Here is a 21850-nt window from a genome sequence, read left to right on the forward strand (position 1 = left end):
CATTATGCTGGTTTATGATGAAGATATAAAAAGTCCAGTTTGCCATATTGTTTACATCATTGTGATACAGTGGATTCCTTTATGTTTCAAAGTTTAGTGCCAATTGTTTTGATGGCAATTTGCATAAACATGCTTTAGACCAGGCTTGAGTCACTGGCGGCCCGCACCCTCACTCAGTGAGGCCCACAGATAATAAAAAAATAGTTTTTATACAGAAAACTTGATCAAGTAGGCCGTACCTTTCATCCATCCATGACTGCACCCCACACACAAATTTAATCACCAGCCGCCACTGAAACAGACATGTATATACACATATTTTATTCATATTTGTTATTATTTTGTAGCTTCTCTCATATCCGATTATTTGAAGTGCGCGGTCAGGTGGCCCTCTGATGGTGATGATGAAAAATTGTGCCCTCTTAATCATGAAAGTGGCCCATCCCTGACATATAGACATTTGAATGATTTTGCATTTTAGTGGCACTAGGCCTTTTTCAGCTGTTCTGTCATCCGTAATTTTGCAATATACTTTAAACTGTAAAATTGTATTTCTGTTTGATGCTGAAGCAAAAAATAGACTGTTTATTGTACATTTTTAAATGAGCAAACGGGTGCCAAATTTCTGGCAAGCATATCTTTGATCATGTTGTTCCACCACTTTCAAACCTGAACTTCCACGCCATTCCAATAGGAAATCTTTGAGTGCTGTCTTGACCTTATTTGGGTTTTTTTCACAAATATGTCTCGTTGCAGAAACTAAAAATTGGGAAGTACTTAGAGAAGGAGGTAGAGAGACTGCTTTACTTCATGAAGAGGAGGGAGATGCGAGGGCAGGAGAAGAACAGCATGGAGGCCGAAGAACAAAGGAAGAAAATGGTGAGTCTGACTGATGGTAAAATATAGTTTAGTGGTAGTTTAATATCAACAATCCATTTTTCGAAACACAATTGAAGACAACATGTTACACGAGAGAGGTAAGTAAGGTGAGTGTCAAGTGAGTTATGGAGACGCGAAGAGAATGCAGTCATGATAATAGTTAGGTTTGTGAGTGGGAGAGGCTGGGCTGTGTGTGTGAATGTATGTATGTATGTATGTATGTATGTATGTATGTATGTATGTATGTATGTATGTATGTATGTATGTATGTATGTATGTATGCATGCATGCATGCATGCATGTATGTATGTATGTATGTATGTAATGGACACCTGGCCATTACTATCGACACTTAAATGACACTATAAGAGAGATACACGCGTAGCCAATGGCTCCTGATGATCTTTAACTGAGAGTTGTGTTCCCAGGAGCCAATGGTGGGGGAGAGGACCATGGAGGTGAAGGAGGAGGAGGACAGGAAGGAATACGACCGTTACCTGGCGCAGGTTAAGGTGGTCCTGAAGGAACTGAGAATGTAGCGGCAGCACACTGGGCGTGTGACATTAAGAAATACACCGCCAGATGCAAGACATATTTACATTTACGTTTTATTTTTATATTAGGCATTTTTATACCCTGAGTTTGTGATGACTATGATGATTATTTTGAGTAAATCGTCTGATGCACTGCTTTGCATGAAAAGAATCTGGGGCACGCCGACTTTTCATCTCCACAAAGTATATATATTCTAAATTTCTCGTTACTCCCTAATGCCTTCTTCTCTGCCGGTCCTGGACCATTTCAGCCGGCCGGCCAATCAGAGAACGGCATGCTTGACACAGCCGCGCGGCCCCTTCATCATAAATGGCGGCCCCATAACATCTCGGCCCACCTTCAAGCGTCAATAATTTTCTATGGCCATCCGACAGCCAAATTTGAGAAAAGTCAGTATTTATACCAGAGATATGGGTCTCTATATCACAGTCATGGTTACCCTCAACTTTCACATCGATCTACATTGTTTTGTAGCTAAATGTCTTATTCAGATGTCAAAAAAATGTGGTTTGAAATAAAACAAATCTACCTGTATTTCATTTTTTTGATTATTTGTTTGCAAAAGTTTAAATGAAGCAATGACAGTAGTATATCATCCACCCCTGTATGGACGATTTTTTAAATAAATTGCATCCGGTGGCCTGTAGGGGGCGCAGGGAGGCGGGTGTATAGAGGGGAATCATTGTTGTCTGTATAGTCAATGGAATGTGTGTTATTACGTGTGTGTGTGTGTGTGTGTGTGTGTGTGTGTGTGTGTGTGTGTGTGTGTGTGTGTGTGTGTGTGTGTGTGTGTGTGTGTGTGTGTGTGTGTGTGTGTGTGTGTGTGTGTGTGTGTGCATGTGTGTGTGCATGTGTATGTGTTATGGTGTGTGTGGGTGTGTGTGTCTCGGTGGCCTGTAGGGGGCGCGGGGGAGGCGGGTGAATAGGGGGATCATTCTCGCCAGTATAATGAAAGGACTGTGATTAGTACACGTGCGAGCGTGTGGGTGTGTGTGCTTGTAGGCACTAGTGTTTTGATGTGTGTGTGTTTGTGGTGGGTGTGTTTTTTCGTAAGGGAGGGGTGGGCATGCAGTGTGTTTGTGTGTGTGTGTGTGTGTGTGTCAACAGATGTTTTTGGTTTTATTAACATCCTTTATGTACCAACATCAATATATGATGCACTTCTTATGACAAATGTACTTGTAAGTCGCATAGGATAAAAGTGTCTGTCATGCACACCGAGAGCAGCCATAAAATAAAACATGCATGACCAACTCTCCTGGCTGATAGGTTACGTGAGGTTGATGGCATCACTTCTTTCTTTCATGAAAAAAACATTAATACATTAGATAGCCCCCCTAATCTCACCCTTAGCTCTAATGTGCACACATATCAATCAAAACAAACTCAAAATAACGCACTGTACTATGTAGCACCATGGTTGAATGGAACGTCCTTCCATATCATATTTCAAAATCCAGAACAATGCTATCGTCAAAAACAAGTTAAGCGACACCTCCTGGCTGTTTGCAATGAATCCTAGTATGTATTACTATATTTTAGGAAAGGCAAGGCAACTTTATATATATATATATATATATAGCACTTTTCATTCACACACAGTAGACTAGTAGTACTAGTAGTGCTTCACATACAAACATTGTCATACACTAAAATTAATTACTAGAAAAGAACACATATGCAGAAATTTATTAAAATAGATAGAACGTAAAAGCTAAAGCTAAAAAGCATTTTAGAAAGAAAAGTAGATAATAAAAGGTTAAGTTAAAAAGGCTTTTATTTAAAGAAAGTGCAATGTACTTAAGATTTAGCAGAAACCTAAAGTAAACATAAAAGTCTTCAGCCTTGTTTTAAAAGTGGTCAGAGTTGGAGTCAAGTCTTAAATCCTCAGGGAGTTTATTCCAGCTATTTGTTGTATAATAACTAAATCCTGCTTTCCCCATGTTTCCCAATTAACAGATTGGTCTCAGAAGATCTTAGTGGTCTAGAAGGCTTATGTAGTGGAAGGCTTACGTCCGTCCGTCCGTCCGTCCGTCCGTCCGTCTGTCTGTTATGCCTCGTCCCGCTACACGGTCCAACACCCACCTCTAGCGGCGGCAGGGCGTAACGGATTCCTCTTCCCTCAACCCACCTGTCGGCAATCCGCAATCTACGTTCCCTATTTCAGTCTGGGATCCCCAGTCTGCCGGCGCCAGTTCGTCATACACTTCCAGCAAGTTCGTATCGCCTACCCGCTCAATTACCAAGTCCTGCTCGAATACCCTGTCCCTCTAGTAATCCCTTTGCCCCTTCTCTAGTTCTCCCGCTACCTGCCTGTCTACCCGCTACCGGACCTCCGCCTGCCCGACTACTCGATCCTCGCCTAGCCCCCACCTGCACGATCGCCCTCCCGGCTCCAGACCCCCCGCCTGCCTACCCGATCCTCGCCTAGCCCCCACCAGCACGATCGCCCTCCCGGTTCCTGACCCCCGCCTGCCTGACTACCCGTCCACCGTCTAGCCCGTGACCACCTGATTGCCAGCCCGGGCGTTACCAGACCTCCGCCCGCCTGACTTCCCGAACGCTCTTCGAATACATTCCTTTGCCTTTACCCTGTCTCCGCCTCCCTGCGTCCTGCACTTGGGTCCCAGTTACCCGTACCGTAACACACTCTCTCTCTCTCTCTCTCTCTCTCTCTCTCTCTCTCTCTCTCTCTCTCTCTCTCTCTCTCTCTCTCTCTCTCTCTCTCTCTCTCTCTCTCTCTCTCTCTCTCTCTCTCCTCTGTGTTGATTACTGTTCCCTCCCCTAATGTGTCTCAGCTGTTCCTCGTTGTGTTTGTTATTTAAGCCCTTGTCTTTCCTTTGTTCCTTGTGCTGTCATTGTGGTTGTTCGTCCTGCGTGTTCCCTGTTGTCACCTGAGTTCCCTGGTTCCTTGCCTTAGCCTTTAGGCATAAATAAAGTGCTGTTCTCGCTAAACCGTCTGCATCTGGGTCCTACCTGCCTGCCTGCACCCCCTAACTAACTTATCTATCTATCTATCTTCGTTTCTCTAGTGCCAGTGAATCAGCCTTGGGTATTGACCCTTGACCACAGACCACCTCGGGGTTGTCAGACATCCTGTTAGCAGTTGCCTGTCCTGGTGGTAGATAGGCCTACACCATAATGCATAATGCCTGCCATCGAAATAGGTTACATACCTACTACACACTTTAATATACATATATATGAGCGAATATATGTCGTATATACATCCCATCTTTTCCCCCCTATACTCATTTGGCATGTTATTATACGGATAACTATAGTGTTTCATATCATAGATAAAACACTCCTTTTAACACATAAACGTTCACAGACTCAAACTCTCACTCCCCATACCCCTAGATTGGGTATGCCTAGATTTCTGCTTATGCGCTACATCATGGACTATGGCTATTCACTTTGCTAACTGGGGGGTAGACAACTTTTCGGTCTGATAAAATTGCTGTTCTCATATTGTCTGGGGTCGTGGTTTCAAAGTCTACACGCAGATATCCATACGGTATACTAGTAGCTTCGTTAAAGGAGTCTAGAAAATACTTTGTCTTACACAGAAACATCTGAAATTTGTCACGAGGATTCTTAAACAAAACCATGTAATTTGTATTTGAGCTTATTGTTTGGCTGGTTTTACCTTGCATAAATAAATTCTGTACCAGATACATACAACTAAGGTTACGATGGTGTAAATATTTGGTAAAAAACATGCTGAACCTCTAAATCATTGCAAGCAGATCAGATCAATAATTTCGCCGGGGACGCTTGGGACGATTTTCGTCAAGATTCATTTTGTACCCACAACATAACCCGATTTGAATTATTATGGATTATTTTGGACAATGAATGAGGTATTAATACCAATACTCTTTGGCTGGGACGTTGTCAACATTGGGTAGGCCTATATGGAGCAGAACATAGTGGGTCATATGTCATCGTTTTTTGTATGCATTTTATTCATTAGTAAGCTACATGGATATGCCATCTTTCAGAACCTATCATTACCTGCAGTAAAGAGAATAAAAGAGCGCATCCTCATTGTACCCAGCACTACTGAATGCGTCTCTGTCCAAAGCACATTTCCAAACAAACTGACGCACATAATGCTGAGGTTATGTCATAATGTACAATCGTCTCCTTTCCCTAAATTAACTAATTGTGTTCAATGCTGTTTCTTTGGAACCTGCAGAGCACAAAGGATACAATACAATACCTGAGTTAACAGTTATCTTTGGAGTAGACCTTCAAGTTAAATAAAATGGCAAACTGGCACAAACAATGCAATTTCTTATTTTGGTTAGATCTCATCTCTTAGTTATGCAAAAGGTTTACAGAAGAAAGTCATTTAATTTGTGAACTAGATAGGATCTATGACTCCAGCTATCATTATGTCACCCATTAGAGCAATATTAGGAGAATTAACTTTTGAACAGATATTCACTATTTAACGGTTTGTTCTTCACTTAACAGGTCCTTCATAGGCTCTTAACACTAAGCCCACATGGCCATGGGTAGTTGTGCAGGAGGAAGGGACTGTTGTAATGGCACACTGCACATGTATGGCAGGACTGGGAGAGGTGTGCTCCCACGCAGCAGCACTAATGTTCTCACTCCTGGCTGCTGATGAGCGCAGAGAGGGACAGGCATGCACAGACAATGCATGTGCATGGGAAGACCCAGGCAAGAAACTTGTGAAGTATGATGAGCTATCAAACATATTTCAAAAGAAGAAGGCTAAAAAACAAGACGACCACCATCAAATGAAACCATCCGCTGATGAGCTCAAGTAGTTTTTTGAACAGCTCCACAGCAGTGAAAACCAGGAGGCCATCCCTAAGAAAAGTGAAATTTTGTCAGTTGTTGAAGGCCATTCCGTCAGATACATTCCCAAGACTGTACAGTTGGATTTGCCACCACCTCTCCCTACTCTGTACTCAAGCGCCTGTCTTGAAATGGATTTGCCCTCACTGCTGGAGGAGGCTGCTAGGATTTTTGAGGAGCTTCATCTCACTCCGGAGCAGGTAAGATATTGAAAATAACACAAAAGCTCCACTTTTATCATCAATCATAATAACGTAATGATTATAATAATTACCATTCAAACCCTTTTGATGATTCGATTATTTTTGGAGTGTTTGGTAGTTGAGGAGAAGACAAGAGAGCAGAGAAAGTCCAGGGTGTGGTTTGATCAGAGAGCAGGAAGAGTTACTGCATCAGTATTTCGTGAGGCAGCCAGGACAAAGAACTCTTCATCTCTGATAAAGAGAATTTGCTATCCCCAGTCTTCACACTTTTCAACAGAAGCAACCAGGTATACATTTTAGAAAGCAAGAAGTTAATCAGGCCTTTTTCTCGGAATTCCATCATGGTTATACTCCAGGAATGATGTTTTATATAACAGTGTATTGGACAATGTAGACTAGTTGGTTTATCATAAAGTTCAAAATATCCTTACTGTCTTTCATGTTTTCACAGATGGGGTCTGCAAAATGAGGAAACTGCCAGGGAGTCATACCTGAAGACCATGCAAGATCTCCATTTGAACTTCAGCATTACAACATCAGGGCACATTATCAACCCGGGCCTACCATGGGTAGGAGCATCGCCAGATGGTGTGGTGACCTGTGATTGTCATGGGACTGGTGTGCTTGAAATAAAGTGCCCTTTAAATGCAAATGGCTGCGCTCTCAGGGATTGTGTCAGCAACCCACGTTTCTGCCTTACCATGACTGCAGAAGGTATTCTTGCACTTCTGAGCAATGCAAACGAAAGAAGTTCCACAAGTCATGTCTGAAGCTGAGCAGGGTGCCAAAGAGTTGGAAATGTGTAGAATGTAAAAAACAAACAAAAAAGAAATGAGTTTGGTATCCAGAAAAAAAAAATATTTTTGATTTATTCAATTGAATTAAATTCTTTTTTTAACCATTGTGTTTGTAGTAATGTGGCAAATAGATGCGATCCATACATAAATGAACAATAAAAATATATATACCTATGTATAGTAGTTGGTCTATGTAGTTCAGAGTCAGAGAAAACAATTGTACCACGTCTCCACTCTGTAGGGATGACTGATGGGCTAATATTACACAGAGCACAGCAAACTGTCACCATTTTGTCGATGGAGGTAGGCTGTCCATGCGAAGCGGCTTGGCAGAGTGTCAGAGGGATGGTGGTCTGAAGAATAGCGTACTTATTCCTCACCAGGCCAATGACTCTCTCCACATGGATCCTGACAGCTGCCAGTCCCCTTGTTGCCTCTAGCTCCAGTGGATGCAGCTGTGTCTTGCCTTTGGTAAATGCCGGTATTTTCAGCTGAGCACAATACAGACCCATTGTATCTTCAACATTAAAACCTCTATCAGCTAGAATGACATCTCCTGGTGACAAATTATCAAGATATCCAACATTTTCTGTTATGTGCTTGTCGCTTGTGCGACCCCCCCAACCTTTTGACACATAGGATATAACACCTTGTGGTGTAATTGAGATCAGAAATTTTGCGGTGTTGTGGTGCTTATATCGTGAGTATGTCTGTGCACGGCATCTCAGGTCCTTTGGCTTTTCTATAAATATTTCAAAACAATAAATTATGGAGGTGCAGTTTTTAAAGTTATTGCGAAAACACATTGGGAGACTAATTTGAATTTGTTCTTGAGGTGGCCATACGATAAGTTCTGATAATCTGAAAAACAATACATCTAATGTGCTGTTAAACACTCTGACAGCAGTTGACTTAGAAAATCCCCAAAAAAAAGCTAAAAAGTGAAGCGGCACATTAAGCCTCAGTCTCATTAATGTTATGATCAAACATTGGAATGGGGTGATTGATTGTCCAACTTTTATAAACTTCTGAACAAAATTAAACAAAACTATTAATTTGGCGAAGGTTGGAAGACCTGTTAGATCCTGCACCATGGTGTCATTGTCCCTGAATGCCTCCTCATTCAAGGACCGCTCCTCTACCCTGGCCCTTAACTCACTGACCTCAGCTCGGAGCCGCGCACACTCACTTTCCAATGCAAATGTTGTAGCCTGGCAGGATGGATTCACGCATGGTTCTACAATGCCAGGGCCTGTGTCTCTGGAATAACTGTGGTCAGTGTTGTGGTCAGTAGTGACTTCATGCTCCTCCATGTCAGCAACATCGGTGGTTGAAGGGTCAGCAAGACATCTGCATATACGCTTCAACCTGTGGCTTACAGGAAATGACTCAGCAAGTGCTCCATCTCGTTGCACCTCACCCAGCGGCTCGCTTGCAAGATTTTGGCCTGAAGTTCTTCCCAGACCTACACCGTAGCCATCCAACCTGCATATCTGAGAATCAGGCCTCTCTTTAATGATGACAAAAAGTTATGAGAGAAATACACATAAACTTTTGTTGTCTCATGAGCGGCGTGGTGCCGGCTCCTTTTGACCTTTTGACCCCAGACTTCTGAGGGAATAGCTGAATCAATTCATTAGTCAATCAGAAGTATGTAAATATCTTCCCGGTGGCCTAAGAGGGCGAACAAGGTGTCCTTCAACATCTACGCTTCCAGGCGATTGCAACGGTGACACACAAGAGCATATTCGAACATGTTTAATGGTAGTAATTAGCTGTCAAAATTGGAGGCCTTAATCAATAATGAGCAGCTATTGATTTACTTCCCGATACAAATTTGTGACAAATGACATGTTATTTAGCATCTACACGTTGAGCTGAGTCCAATGACACCAAGCATGACACTCTAGCAAATGGTAACATGTATTTTACATGGTACATATGGTCTAGGACATGATCTCGGTGTGGCAAGAGGGCGAGCTTGATCTCATTGGACTCAGCTTAACGTGTAGATGCTAAATAACATGTAATTTGTCAAAAATCTCCATCGGGAAGCAAATCTATAGCTGGTCATTATTGATAAAGGCCTCCAAAATCGACAGCTAATTACTACCCCGAAACATATTCAAATATGATCATGTGGCACTGTTGCAATCGCCTCGAAACGTAGATGTCAAAGGACACCTTGTTTGCCCCGTTACGCCTCCGGGAAGATATTTTCATACTTCTAATGGATTGATTCATATTTTAAGGTTCTCGGAGTGAGACGGTATGACGGTCGGAGTGAGACTTGTTCTCGGTATGATATACGTCACCACCACTCGCAAACAGATCCCTCAGTCGGAACATGGCTGTGTCTTTGGTGCATTTTACCACCTGCTTTCAAGGAGAGCACAAAAGCCTTGATCGAGGTGAAAACCACTACAAATCTGGACATGTGGAGAGTTTTAGCTATGCCAGTGGGGAGATGATGGGGAGATCCCGACTGCGGGATCTGTTTGCGAGTGGTGGTGACGTATATCATATGCGTCGAGAGTAGCGGGAGTTGTAGTCCACAAAGCGCCCCACACAAAAACCAACCGTATCAGACTCCTACCCACTATATTATAGTTTTCTTTGCATGAAAAATTATCATTTAAATCCACAAACAACATATGTGTAATCCAAGGCATTTAATGACTGGGATCAGAAAATAATTACTTTCTCTCCATTGACTCCCATTCATTTTTTTCGGTCTCATAGGTCCCATGAGCCAACCCAGTCGCCAAGAAAAAACGTTGACGGTGTACGTTTCCATGAACACTGGATACGTAGCATTTCAACGTAAAAAATAGCGTGTTATACCTACAGTATCCACGCGTGCCGCTGTGGAGGCGGTTTTCGGGGTTTGGGTTTCACGGCTTTCGCGGCAAATTGTGGGACTCTCTAAATCGACGCCACTTCGACCTGGGCGGGACTTTACGTCCTACGTCACTCGCTATGGGTGTGCATGTGTGCGCATAGCCGTCACTCGCGATGGGTGTGCATGTGAGAAAGGTTTTGGCTTTAGTGTCTATGGGTTGGTAATAACGGTTCTGATGATTTTTCTGATGGAAAAGTGGTCTTTTATTTCCATAATCTTTGTTCAGTGAACGCATAAACCCGTTTGTTAGTTAGCAGTTAAACAAAATGCGATCTCTTTGTTTACAGTTACCAACGACCAACTGATGATTGGGGGTTCGATTCCCTAGTGATGCAAGGTTTTTCTTTCATTTTGGACTGCACACACATCGCGAGTGACGGATGCTCGCACAATGTACACACATCACTGTCTTTACAATTTCTAGGCAACCGAAGTTTAAAGATTGTCAAGTGGTTAACTCTTGAATCGCATGTACTAAGACCTGATGGGTTAGTGGTCAGAGAACAACTCATTAACGCGGGGATAAGGGGTTCGATTCCTTAATGAAGCTAGCGTTTTTCTTTCATATTCGACTTGATTTTTCTATGCCATTTTGCGTAACTTGTAGTTTATGATGAAGAAATGTTACTGGGGTTAAGGTTAGGGTAACGCTAAGGGTAAGACACAAAGTGTTTTTGCAACACAATATTTCACAATAACAAATTCCAAAGTTTTGATGACTCCAGTAGGAAAATTAAGATACCTAGAGAAATGCGTGAGTGCTCACAAAACACCAACAAGTCAGCAGTGTGGTACAGGGTGATCATTTCTGATATACAGTACAAAAGCAGTAAGACACAAAGTGTTTTTGCAACACAATATTTCTTACACTAACAAAGTCCAAAGTTTTGATGACTCCAGTAGGAAACTTAAGATACCTAGAGAAATGCGTGAGTGCTCACAAAACATCAACAAGTCAGCAGTGTGGTACAGGGTGATCATTTCTGATATACAGTACAAAAGCTGAAACTATTAGCCAGGAGTGGGAAAGATGCAGACGCAGGCGTGGGAAGCAATAAGACGCACCAACACACAGTTGCCTGTTGCAAAATGGTTCAGAGTTTAATATAAATAGTTAGGGTTAGCTGGTATGGCGTTATCTGGTATGGCTATAGCCTAATGTTAGCTTAGTTCGTGTTGTTTCGTCATGCTAATCGCTAGTAATAGTAAGTCATTTGTAGAAATATAGCCTATCATCACAGACTGTAGGAATGTCACCCACCCTCCATCGCGTACGACACTGACGCTCGTAATCTGTAGTGCAAGGGAGTTCGTGCACAGATCCCTGAGACAAACGGCTACGCGCACACATGCAAAGTTTGCAAACCCATAGCGAGTGACGTAAGACGTAAAGTCCCGCCCAGGTCGAAGTGGCGTCGATTTAGAGAGTCCCGCAAATTGTGGACACGATTGTTTAGGGGGGGGGGGGGGGGGGGGGGTAGACTGTTGTTGACCGGGGGGGGGGGGGGGGGGGGGGGAGACACGTTTGTTGAGGGGGACGACGACGACACGATTGTAGGGGGGGGGGGGGCACGCTCGACAACGAGAGTTGGTTTTTATTGAACGCTCAACAACGAGAGTTGGTTTTTATTGAACGAGACTTCAACACGGAACAGCTGCACGAAACGATGGTCACGTCACTCTCGGTGACGGTGTCGACAACAATGAACACACAAACAATGGAACAACACACAACCACATAACACCCCGAACCCATTAACCCCACTTAATCCTAACAACAAAACAAGTTAACAAAAGCCCCTTTTGTCAACTGACAACCCCAATTCCCAGAATCCCCCGCGGCTCCGGAACACGGCGTAGCCTATATTAATCTTTATTATCTGAATGGGAAATGCAATATTTTAGGAGAGATACAACATTAAACGCGTTTCTAATGACATTTCTAGCGAGAAATGTACATTTTCCTTACATAATCTTCAGTCAGTGAATGTGTATGATCTTTATTAATCTTTATTATCTGAATGGGAAATGCAATATTTTAGGACCGATTCACCGTTAAACGTGTTTCTAATAACATTTCTAGCGAGAAATATACTTTTTACTTGCATAATCTTCAGTCAGTGATTGTGTCTGATCTTTAGTTTTATAGTTATTAGGATTTGATCGGCTCGCTCGCATGTTTCAACGACGTCAGGTTGTTAGGAATAGGGACGCTGCTTTCGCTAAACTAGCAGCTCACGTGCTTCCTGCGTTTGTGTTATTAAACCGTTACTTTATGTAACTTTTAATGATATCAACTTGTTAGAAACTCGTATATCTGAGAGCCAACCCAGTCGCCAAAAGCATACGTTGACAGTGTACGTTTCGTGAACACTGGATTACGTCGCATTTCAACATAAAATAGCGTGTTATACACACACACGCACGCACACCCTCTCCTGGAACCGTCACCTTATCGTGGTGGAGAGGTTTGCGTGTCCCTGTGAACCTGAGAGCTGTGTTGTCTGGAGCCTTGTGCTCCTGGTAGGGTCTCTCATGGCAGAGTGGTCTCAGGTGAGGGGCCAGACTAAGAATGGTTCACAAAACTCCAATGAATAACGAAAAAAGAGGAGATGTGACCCGGCCCGGAGGAAGCCCGGGGCCCCCGTCTGGAGCCAGGCCCAGACGGAGGGCTCGATGGCGAGCGCCTGGTGGCCGGGTTTGCCACGGAGCCCGGTCGGGCACAGCCCGAACAAACTACGTGGCACCCCCCCTCTCTTCATCCCATGGGCCCACCACCTGTGGGAAGACCCGTTGGGGTCGGGTGCGCAGCCACATGGGTGGCAGCGAAGGTCAGGGGTCTCGACGGACCAGACCCGGGCGGCAGAAGCTGGCTCTGGGGACGTGGAACGTCACCTCGCTGTGGGGAAAGGAACCGGAGCTTGTGAGGGAGGTGGAGCGCTATCAGTTAGATCTGGTGGGGCTTACCTCCACGCACAGTCTCAGCTCTGGTACCGTACTCCTGGATAAGGGTTGGACTCTATTCTTCTCCGGAGTTGCCAAGGGCGTGAGGCGCCGGGCGGGTGTGGGGATACTCATAAATCCCCGGCTGAGCGCCGCGGTGTTGGAGTTTACCCCGGTAGACGAGAGGGTCGCCTCCCTGCGCCTAAGGGTTGTAGGGGGGAAAACTCTGACTGTTGTTTGTGCGTATGCACCAAACAGCAGCTCAGAGTACTCGGCCTTCTTGGAGACCCTGAATGGAGTCCTGTATGGGGCTCCAGTAGGGGACTCCGTAGTTCTGCTGGGAGACTTCAACGATGATGGAGACACCTGGAGAGGCGTGGTGGGGAGGAACGGCCTCCCTGATCTAAACCCGAGCGGTCGTTTGTTATTGGACTTCTGTGCTAGTCATGGATTATCCATAACAAACACCATGTTCGAACATAAGGGTGCTCATAAGTGTACCTGGTACCAGAGTACCCTAGGCCGAAGATCGATGATCGATTTCGTGATCGTGTCATCTGATCTGAGGCCGCATGTTTTGGACACTCGGGTAAAGAGAGGGGCGGAGGGGGGGGGGGGGGGGATGCTTTTGGACAGTAGGGGTGTACACTAGACATAAATAGGAAGCAAACTCAGGAGAAGGAATGACCTCTCACAAATATTTGTTGAATAAATTGTTTCAAATAACCCTGCCTCGTTAAATCAATGAACTTGGTGTTTTGCTTTCAAAAATAGGTTATAGAAGAAGTCTAAACTGCAGAAAATAAAACGGTACAGTGCCAAAGGAGTGGCAAACCGGGGTGGTGGTTCCCCTGTTCAAAAAGGGGGACCAGAGAGTGTGTGCCAATTACCGGGGTTTCACACTTCTCAGCCTCCCTGGTAAAGTCTACTCCAAGGTGCTGGAAAGGAGGGTTCGGCCGATCGTCGAACCTCAGATTGAAGAGGAACAATGCGGTTTTCGCCCCGGATGTGGAACTACGGACCAGCTCTTCACTCTCGCAAGGATCCTGGAGGGGGCCTGGGAGTATGCCCATCCGGTCTACATGTGTTTTGTGGATCTGGAGAAGGCGTATGACCGGGTCCCCCGGGAGAAACTGTGGGAGGTGCTGCGGGACTATGGGGTAAGGGGGTCTATCCTCAGGGCCATCCAATCTTTGTACTCCCAAAGCGAGAGCTGTGTTCGTGTTCTCGGCAGCCAGTCAGTTTCGTTCTCAGTGGGTGCTGGTCTCCGCCAGGGCTGCGCCTTGTCACCAATCCTGTTTGTGATATACATGGACAGGATATCGAGGCGTAGTCGTGGTGGGGAGGGGTTGCAGTTCGGTGGTCTGAGGATCTCGTCACTGCTTTTTGCAGATGATGTGGTCCTCATTGGATCATCGGCCTGTGACCTTCAGCACTCACTTGATCGGCTGGCGGCCGAGTGTGAATCGGCTGGGATGAGGATCAGCACCGCTAAATCTGAGGCCATGACTCTTAGCAGGAAACCGGTGGATTGCTTACTCCGGGTAGGAAATGAGTCCTTAGCCCAAGTGAAGGAGTTCAAGTACCTCGGGGTCTTGTTCGCGAGTGAGGGTACTATGGAGCGTGAGATTGGCCGGAGAATCGGAGCAGTATTGCGTTCGCTTTACCGCACCGTTGTAACGAAAAGAGAGCTGAGCCGCAAGGCAAAGCTCTCGATCTACCGGTCGATCTTCGTTCCTATCCTCACCTATGGTCATGAGGGCTGGGTGATGACCGAAAGGACGAGATCGCGGGTACAAGCGGCCGAGATGAGTTTTCTCAGAAGGGTGGCTGGCGTCTCCCTTAGGGATAGGGTGAGAAGCTCAGCCATCCGTGAGGAACTCGGATTAGAGCCGCTGCTCCTTTACTTAGAAAGGAGTCAGCTGAGGTGGTTCGGGCATCTGGTAAGGATGCCCACTGGGCGCCTTCCTTGGGAGGTGTTTCAGGCATGTCCAGTGGGGAGGAGACCTCGGGGAAGACCCAGGACTAGGTGGAGAGATTATATCTCAACACTGGCCTGGGAACGCCTCGGGATCCCCCCGTCAGAGCTGGTCAATGTGGCCCGGGAAAGGGAAGTCTGGGGCCCCCTGCTTGAGCTGCTCCCCCCGCGACCCGACCCCGGATAAGCGGATGACGATGAGGATGAGGATGAGGACGCACGCACACACACACAAGCACACACACGCACACGCACGCACAGACACACACAGACACACACACACACACACACACACACACACACACACACATGCACACGGTGCATTTCGCAAAAAAATATTCCCTCAAATATTATTACTAAAGAACCGTTTTCCAAAGAACGAAATGTAAACCAATGCAAATAAAGACTTCATGGTCATAATAATTTAAATATCATTAATCTCCTGAGTGTGTTGGGTGGTATTCTATTTTTTTCAACGGGGCTGGTGCCGTCTCCTTTTGACCTTTTGACCCCAGACTTCTGGGGGAATAGCTGAATCAATTCATTAGTCAATCAGAAGCATGTAAATATCTTCCCGGTGGCGTAGGAGGACAAACAAGGTGTCCTTCAACATCTACGCTTCCAGTCGATTGCAACAGTGCCACACATGAGCATATTCGAACATGTTTAATGGTAGTAATTAGCTGTCGAAATTGGAGGCCTTAATCAATAATGAGCAGCTATTGATTTGCTTCCCGATAAAAATTTGTGACAAATGACATGTCATTTAGCATCTACACGTTGAGCTGAGTCCAATGACACCAAGCATGACACTCTAGCTAATAGTAACATGTATTTTACATGGTACACCTAGGTCTAGGACATGATCTCGGTGTAGCAAGAGGGCGAGCTTGATCTCATTGGACTCAGCTTAACGTGTAGATGCTAATTAACATGTAATTTGTCAAAAATCTCCATTGGGAAGCAAATCTATAGCTGGTCATTATTGATAAAGGCCTCCAAAATCGACAGCTAATTACTACCCCGAAACATATTCAAATATGATCATGTGTGGCACTGTTGCAATCGTCTCGAAACGTAGATGTCAAAGGACACCTTGTTTGCCCTGTTGCACGACCAGGAAGATATTTTCATACTTCTAATGGATTGATTCATATTTTAAGGTTCTCGGAGTGAGACTTTAAGCGGCTGCAGCAGAAGTGTTGAGACGAAAGATGATATCAAGACATTAATAGAATATTCCCATTCACATTATGATTCTTCGTCATAACAGCCGACCAAACATCCTTTACATTCACCGAGCGAAGATTATGAAAGTCCAGGCCCCCCCTTCCTGCACTCGGGGTCCGACCGGGCCAAGTTTCGGTGCGGGGGTCCCAGTTAGGCCCTAGAATATGGTATTCAAATTTCAGGGCGGTAGGACCTTCCTATCTCAAAAACTGTTTTCCCACCACATTCTGAACCATTAGGTCTCGCAGGCAACACTTCTGAAGGGGCTTTGTCCAAATGACAGTCCATTTGGGAAAACTCTTTTTCTCTATGGGCTAGAACTACAAATCTTGGATATGTCGTTCTCGGGGCCCCGGGAAATGTGTGTAAACATTTTAGCATCCCTAGCTATCTCGAAAAGGCTGGAAAAGGGGCGTGACCTCCAACAGTACAGTCACTGTACATAAGACAGAGGTTAGTTTCTAGGCCCCATTTTTTGCGGGATGGAGGTGTACATTTGTGGCTTAATGTGTGTAGACACAGCTGGCCTGTGGCCACGTCTTTGAAGTCTGGGGTCAAAAGGTCAAAAGGAGCCGGCACCACGCCGCTTATGAGATAACAAAAAGTGAATCTGTATTTCCCTCATAACATTTTGTCATTATTGAAGAGAGGCCTGATTCTCAGATATGCATGTTGGACTGTTAGGGTATAGGTCTGGGAAGAACTTCAGGCCAAAATCTTGCAAGCGAGCCGCTGGGTGCAGGTGCAACGAGATGGAGCACTTGCTGAGTCATTTCCTGTAGGGCTGGAGCCACAGGTTGAAGCGTATATGCGTCCTTTGAAACCCCCTTTGATATATAAGAGACCCCAAGGTACAGTTTACTTAAATGTTCTCGCCTCAGTCACCTATTGCATCACTTACTTTAGGGCTTCGGCCTCCTAATTGATCATTGCAGTATAATTGAATGCCCTCTTTCATATTATATGATACTTCCACCACTGGGACGTGGCAACAACTCTCCAAATCCATATGGGGAGGGGGGGGGGGGGGGGATGCTTTTGGACAGTAGGGGTGTACACTAGACATAAATAGGAAGCAAACTCAGGAGAAGGAATGACCTCTCACAAATATTTGTTGAATAAATTGTTTCAAATAACCCTGCCTCGTTAAATCAATGAACTTGGTGTTTTGCTTTCAAAAATAGGTTATAGAAGAAGTCTAAACTGCAGAAAATAAAAACATCCAAGCTGCCTTTTAAGGATACCTCGGAATATCTGTCTATTTTTTAACCGTCGGACCCCAGTTTACGACAAAAACAACACAATTTACGGCAGCTCCTTTGCCGCGTGGTTTTTAGAGCCATGTAAGGATTAGAGGGGGCGGTCGATAGCAACCACCATAGCAACCATGACGGTCAAGTGACTGGATGCAGCCCCGTTGAAAAAAATAGAATACCACCCAACACACTCAGGAGATTAATGATATTTAAATTATTATGACCATGAAGTCTTTATTTGCATGGGTTTACATTTCGTTCTGTGTAGCATGGAAAAATCGGAGAAACACTCCCATTCAGAATGCATTGGTTTACATTTCGTTCTTTGGAAAACGGTTCTTTAGTAATAATATTTGAGGGAATTCTGTTGTTATTTTAGCAGTGAAATGCACCGTGTGCGTGTGTGTGTGTGTGTGTGTGTGTGTGTCGTGTGTCTGTGTCTGTGTGTGTCTGTGCGTGTGTGTGCGTGTGTGTGCTTGTGTGTGTGTGTGTGTGTGCGTGCGTGCGTGCGTGTGTGTGTATAACACGCTATTTTATGTTGAAATGCGACGTAATCCAGTGTTCACGAAACGTACACTGTCAACGTATGCTTTTGGCGACTGGGTTGGCTCTCAGATATACGTGTTTCTAACAAGATGATATCATTAAAAGTTACATGAAGTAACAGTTTAATAATACAAACGCAGGAAGCACGTGAGCTGCTAGTTTAGCGAAAGCAGCGTCCCTATTCCTAACAACCTACCTGACGTCGTTGAAACATGCGAGCGAGCCGATCAAATCCTAATAACTATAAAACTAAAGATCAGACACAATCACTGACTGAAGATTATGCAAGTAAAAAGTATATTTCTCGCTAGAAATGTTATTAGAAACACGTTTAACGGTGAATCGGTCCTAAAATATTGCATTTCCCATTCAGATAATAAAGATTAATAAAGATCATACACATTCACTGACTGAAGATTATGTAAGGAAAATGTACATTTCTCGCTAGAAATGTCATTAGAAACGCGTTTAATGTTGTATCTCCGTGTTCCGGAGGCGCGGTGGATTCTGGGAATTGGGGTTGTCAGTTGACAAATGGGGCTTTTGTTAACTTGTTTTGTTGTTAGGATTAAGTGGGGTTAATGGGTTCGGGATGTTATGTGGTTGTGTGTTGTTCTATTAACATTGTTCGTGTGTTCATTGTTGTCGACACCGTCACCGAGAGTGACGTGACCATCGTTTCGTGCAGCTGTTCCGTGTTGAAGTCTCGTTCAATAAAAACCAACTCTCGTTGTCGAGCGTTCAATAAAAACCAACTCTCGTTGTCGAGCGTGCCCCCCCCCTACAAACGTGTCTCCCCCCCCCCCCCCCCCCTCAACAAACGTGTCCCCCCCTCAACAAACGTGTCCCCCCCCCCCCCTCCCCGGTCAACAACAGCCTACCTCCCCCCCCCCCCCTAAACAATCGTGTCTGACAAAAACAACACAATTTACGGCAGCTCCTTTGCCGCGTGGTTTTTAGAGCCATGTAAGGATTAGAGGGGGCGGTCGATAGCAACCACCATAGCAACCATGACGGTCAAGTGACTGGATGCAGCCCCGTTGAAAAAAATAGAATACCACCCAACACACTCAGGAGATTAATGATATTGAAATTATTATGACCATGAAGTCTTTATTTGCATGGGTTTACATTTCGTTCTGTGTAGCATGGAAAAATCGGAGAAACACTCCCATTCAGAATGCATTGGTTTACATTTCGTTCTTTGGAAAACGGTTCTTTAGTAATAATATTTGAGGGAATTCTGTTGTTATTTTAGCAGTGAAATGCACCGTGTGCGTGTGTGTGTGTGTGTGTGTGTGTGTCGTGTGTCTGTGTCTGTGTGTGTCTGTGCGTGTGTGTGCGTGTGTGTGCTTGTGTGTGTGTGTGTGTGTGTGTGTGTGTGTGTGTGTGCGTGCGTGCGTGCGTGTGTGTGTATAACACGCTATTTTATGTTGAAATGCGACGTAATCCAGTGTTCACGAAACGTACACTGTCAACGTATGCTTTTGGCGACTGGGTTGGCTCTCAGATATACGTGTTTCTAACAAGATGATATCATTAAAAGTTACATGAAGTAACAGTTTAATAATACAAACGCAGGAAGCACGTGAGCTGCTAGTTTAGCGAAAGCAGCGTCCCTATTCCTAACAACCTACCTGACGTCGTTGAAACATGCGAGCGAGCCGATCAAATCCTAATAACTATAAAACTAAAGATCAGACACAATCACTGACTGAAGATTATGCAAGTAAAAAGTATATTTCTCGCTAGAAATGTTATTAGAAACACGTTTAACGGTGAATCGGTCCTAAAATATTGCATTTCCCATTCAGATAATAAAGATTAATAAAGATCATACACATTCACTGACTGAAGATTATGTAAGGAAAATGTACATTTCTCGCTAGAAATGTCATTAGAAACGCGTTTAATGTTGTATCTCCGTGTTCCGGAGGCGCGGTGGATTCTGGGAATTGGGGTTGTCAGTTGACAAATGGGGCTTTTGTTAACTTGTTTTGTTGTTAGGATTAAGTGGGGTTAATGGGTTCGGGATGTTATGTGGTTGTGTGTTGTTCTATTAACATTGTTCGTGTGTTCATTGTTGTCGACACCGTCACCGAGAGTGACGTGACCATCGTTTCGTGCAGCTGTTCCGTGTTGAAGTCTCGTTCAATAAAAACCAACTCTCGTTGTCGAGCGTTCAATAAAAACCAACTCTCGTTGTCGAGCGTGCCTCCCCCCTACAAACGTGTCTCCCCCCCCCCCCCCCCCTCAACAAACGTGTCCCCCCCCCCCCCCCCCCTCAACAAACGTGTCCCCCCCCCCCCCCCTCCCCGGTCAACAACAGCCTACCTCCCCCCCCCCCTAAACAATCGTGTCCACAATTTGCCGCGAAACCCGTGAAACCCAAACCCCGAAACCCGCCTCCACAGCGGCACGCGTGGATACTGTAGGTATAACACGCTATTTTTCACGTTGAAATGCTACGTATCTAGTGTTCATGGAAACGTACACGTCAACGTTTTTTCTTGGCGACTGGGTTGCATGAGCAATGGCGACTTACGAGCTCTATATAGTGCACTATATCATGAACACTATACAGGGAATAGTGAGTGAGTGTATAGCGAACGACTTCGAACACAGCTAGTATCTCCAACTCTAACATATTGTTAAAAGCTAAGCCATACCATTGCAATGTTTAGCAAGCTAAAAAGTGGCACTAAAAAACAGAGAAAAAGAGAAGAAAGTTTGCACAGCGGGGGAGTGGATGCATTCGCGTGTGTGTGTGTGTTTGTGTTTGTGTGTGGGGGGGGGGGGGGTTCGGGGGAGGGGGGTGGGGCCCAGCGCGATCTTGCCCCGAGGCCTAGCACAACTAAGCTACGCCACTGCCTGTGATGCATGTCCCGTGCTCCATAAGCACGACAAAACTGCAATCACCCATGTCGCCCCGCTGCAACCTGTGCCGACTCCAACTGCAGCCTGGGAAAAGCTAGCAGTGGATATTGTTGGACCTATACAGACCGCACCTCCTGACTGCCGCTTTGCAATCACTCTCGTTGACTACTACAGCCGATGGCCTGAGATTGCCCTCTGCTCAGCTGTTACCTCAATGACTGTGAAGACCTTTCTTGCCACTGTGTTTAGTAGGGAAGGAAATCCACTTGAACTGGTCACTGACAATGGCCCTCAGTTTGTTTGAGCTGAGTTTGAATCCTTCCTTGCTGACAGAGATATCAAGCATTGCCGCAGCTATGTGTATTACCCACAAGCAAATGGGGAAATAGAACGCTTCAACAGTTTATTCAAGGACTGTTTACAGACTGTCAGGATTGAAGGTAAACCTTTGAAAGCCTTTGTAACTGAGTTCTCCTGCCGAGCCACTGCATGGTAAACTGCTCAATACAAAGCTACACATCAGAGGTCTCCACTTCACATTGCCTCTTAAAGATCAAACCAACCTGAAACAGAAAATCGAGAGAAAACAAGAGAAAACAAAACGGTACAGAGATCAACAACGTGGTGCAAAACCACCTTCTTTCCAAGTTAGTTCTTCTGTTCGCATTCGGAAGCCTGGAATCACTGCAAAAGGACATTCAAAATTCACCCAGCCCTTCAAGGTGGTAGCTCGGAAAGGTTCTGCCACCTACATGCTTTCTGATGGGAAAGTGTGGAATGCCATCCACCTTGCACTGACACCCTCCATGGATTCCAGTGCTTCTACATCACAGCATGATGATGCTTGT

General features: G+C 45.0%; 1 protein-coding gene across 2 annotated transcripts in view; it reads left to right on the forward strand.

Annotated features, from left to right (window-relative positions):
• dnai3 (dynein axonemal intermediate chain 3) overlaps positions 1 to 1898 on the forward strand; it is a 167364-nt gene extending 165466 nt beyond the window's left edge. For both annotated transcript variants that reach the window (XM_060066855.1, XM_060066854.1), the window contains exons 20-21: positions 757 to 879; positions 1308 to 1898. In XM_060066855.1, the coding sequence (XP_059922838.1) occupies positions 757 to 879; positions 1308 to 1418 (234 nt within the window). In that variant the 3' untranslated portion in view covers positions 1419 to 1898. The remainder of the gene's footprint in view (positions 1 to 756; positions 880 to 1307) is intronic.
• The last annotated feature ends 19952 nt before the right edge of the window (positions 1899 to 21850 follow it).

Source organism: Gadus macrocephalus, chromosome 12 (assembly GCF_031168955.1).
Source record: "Gadus macrocephalus chromosome 12, ASM3116895v1".
Taxonomy (NCBI): domain Eukaryota; kingdom Metazoa; phylum Chordata; class Actinopteri; order Gadiformes; family Gadidae; genus Gadus; species Gadus macrocephalus.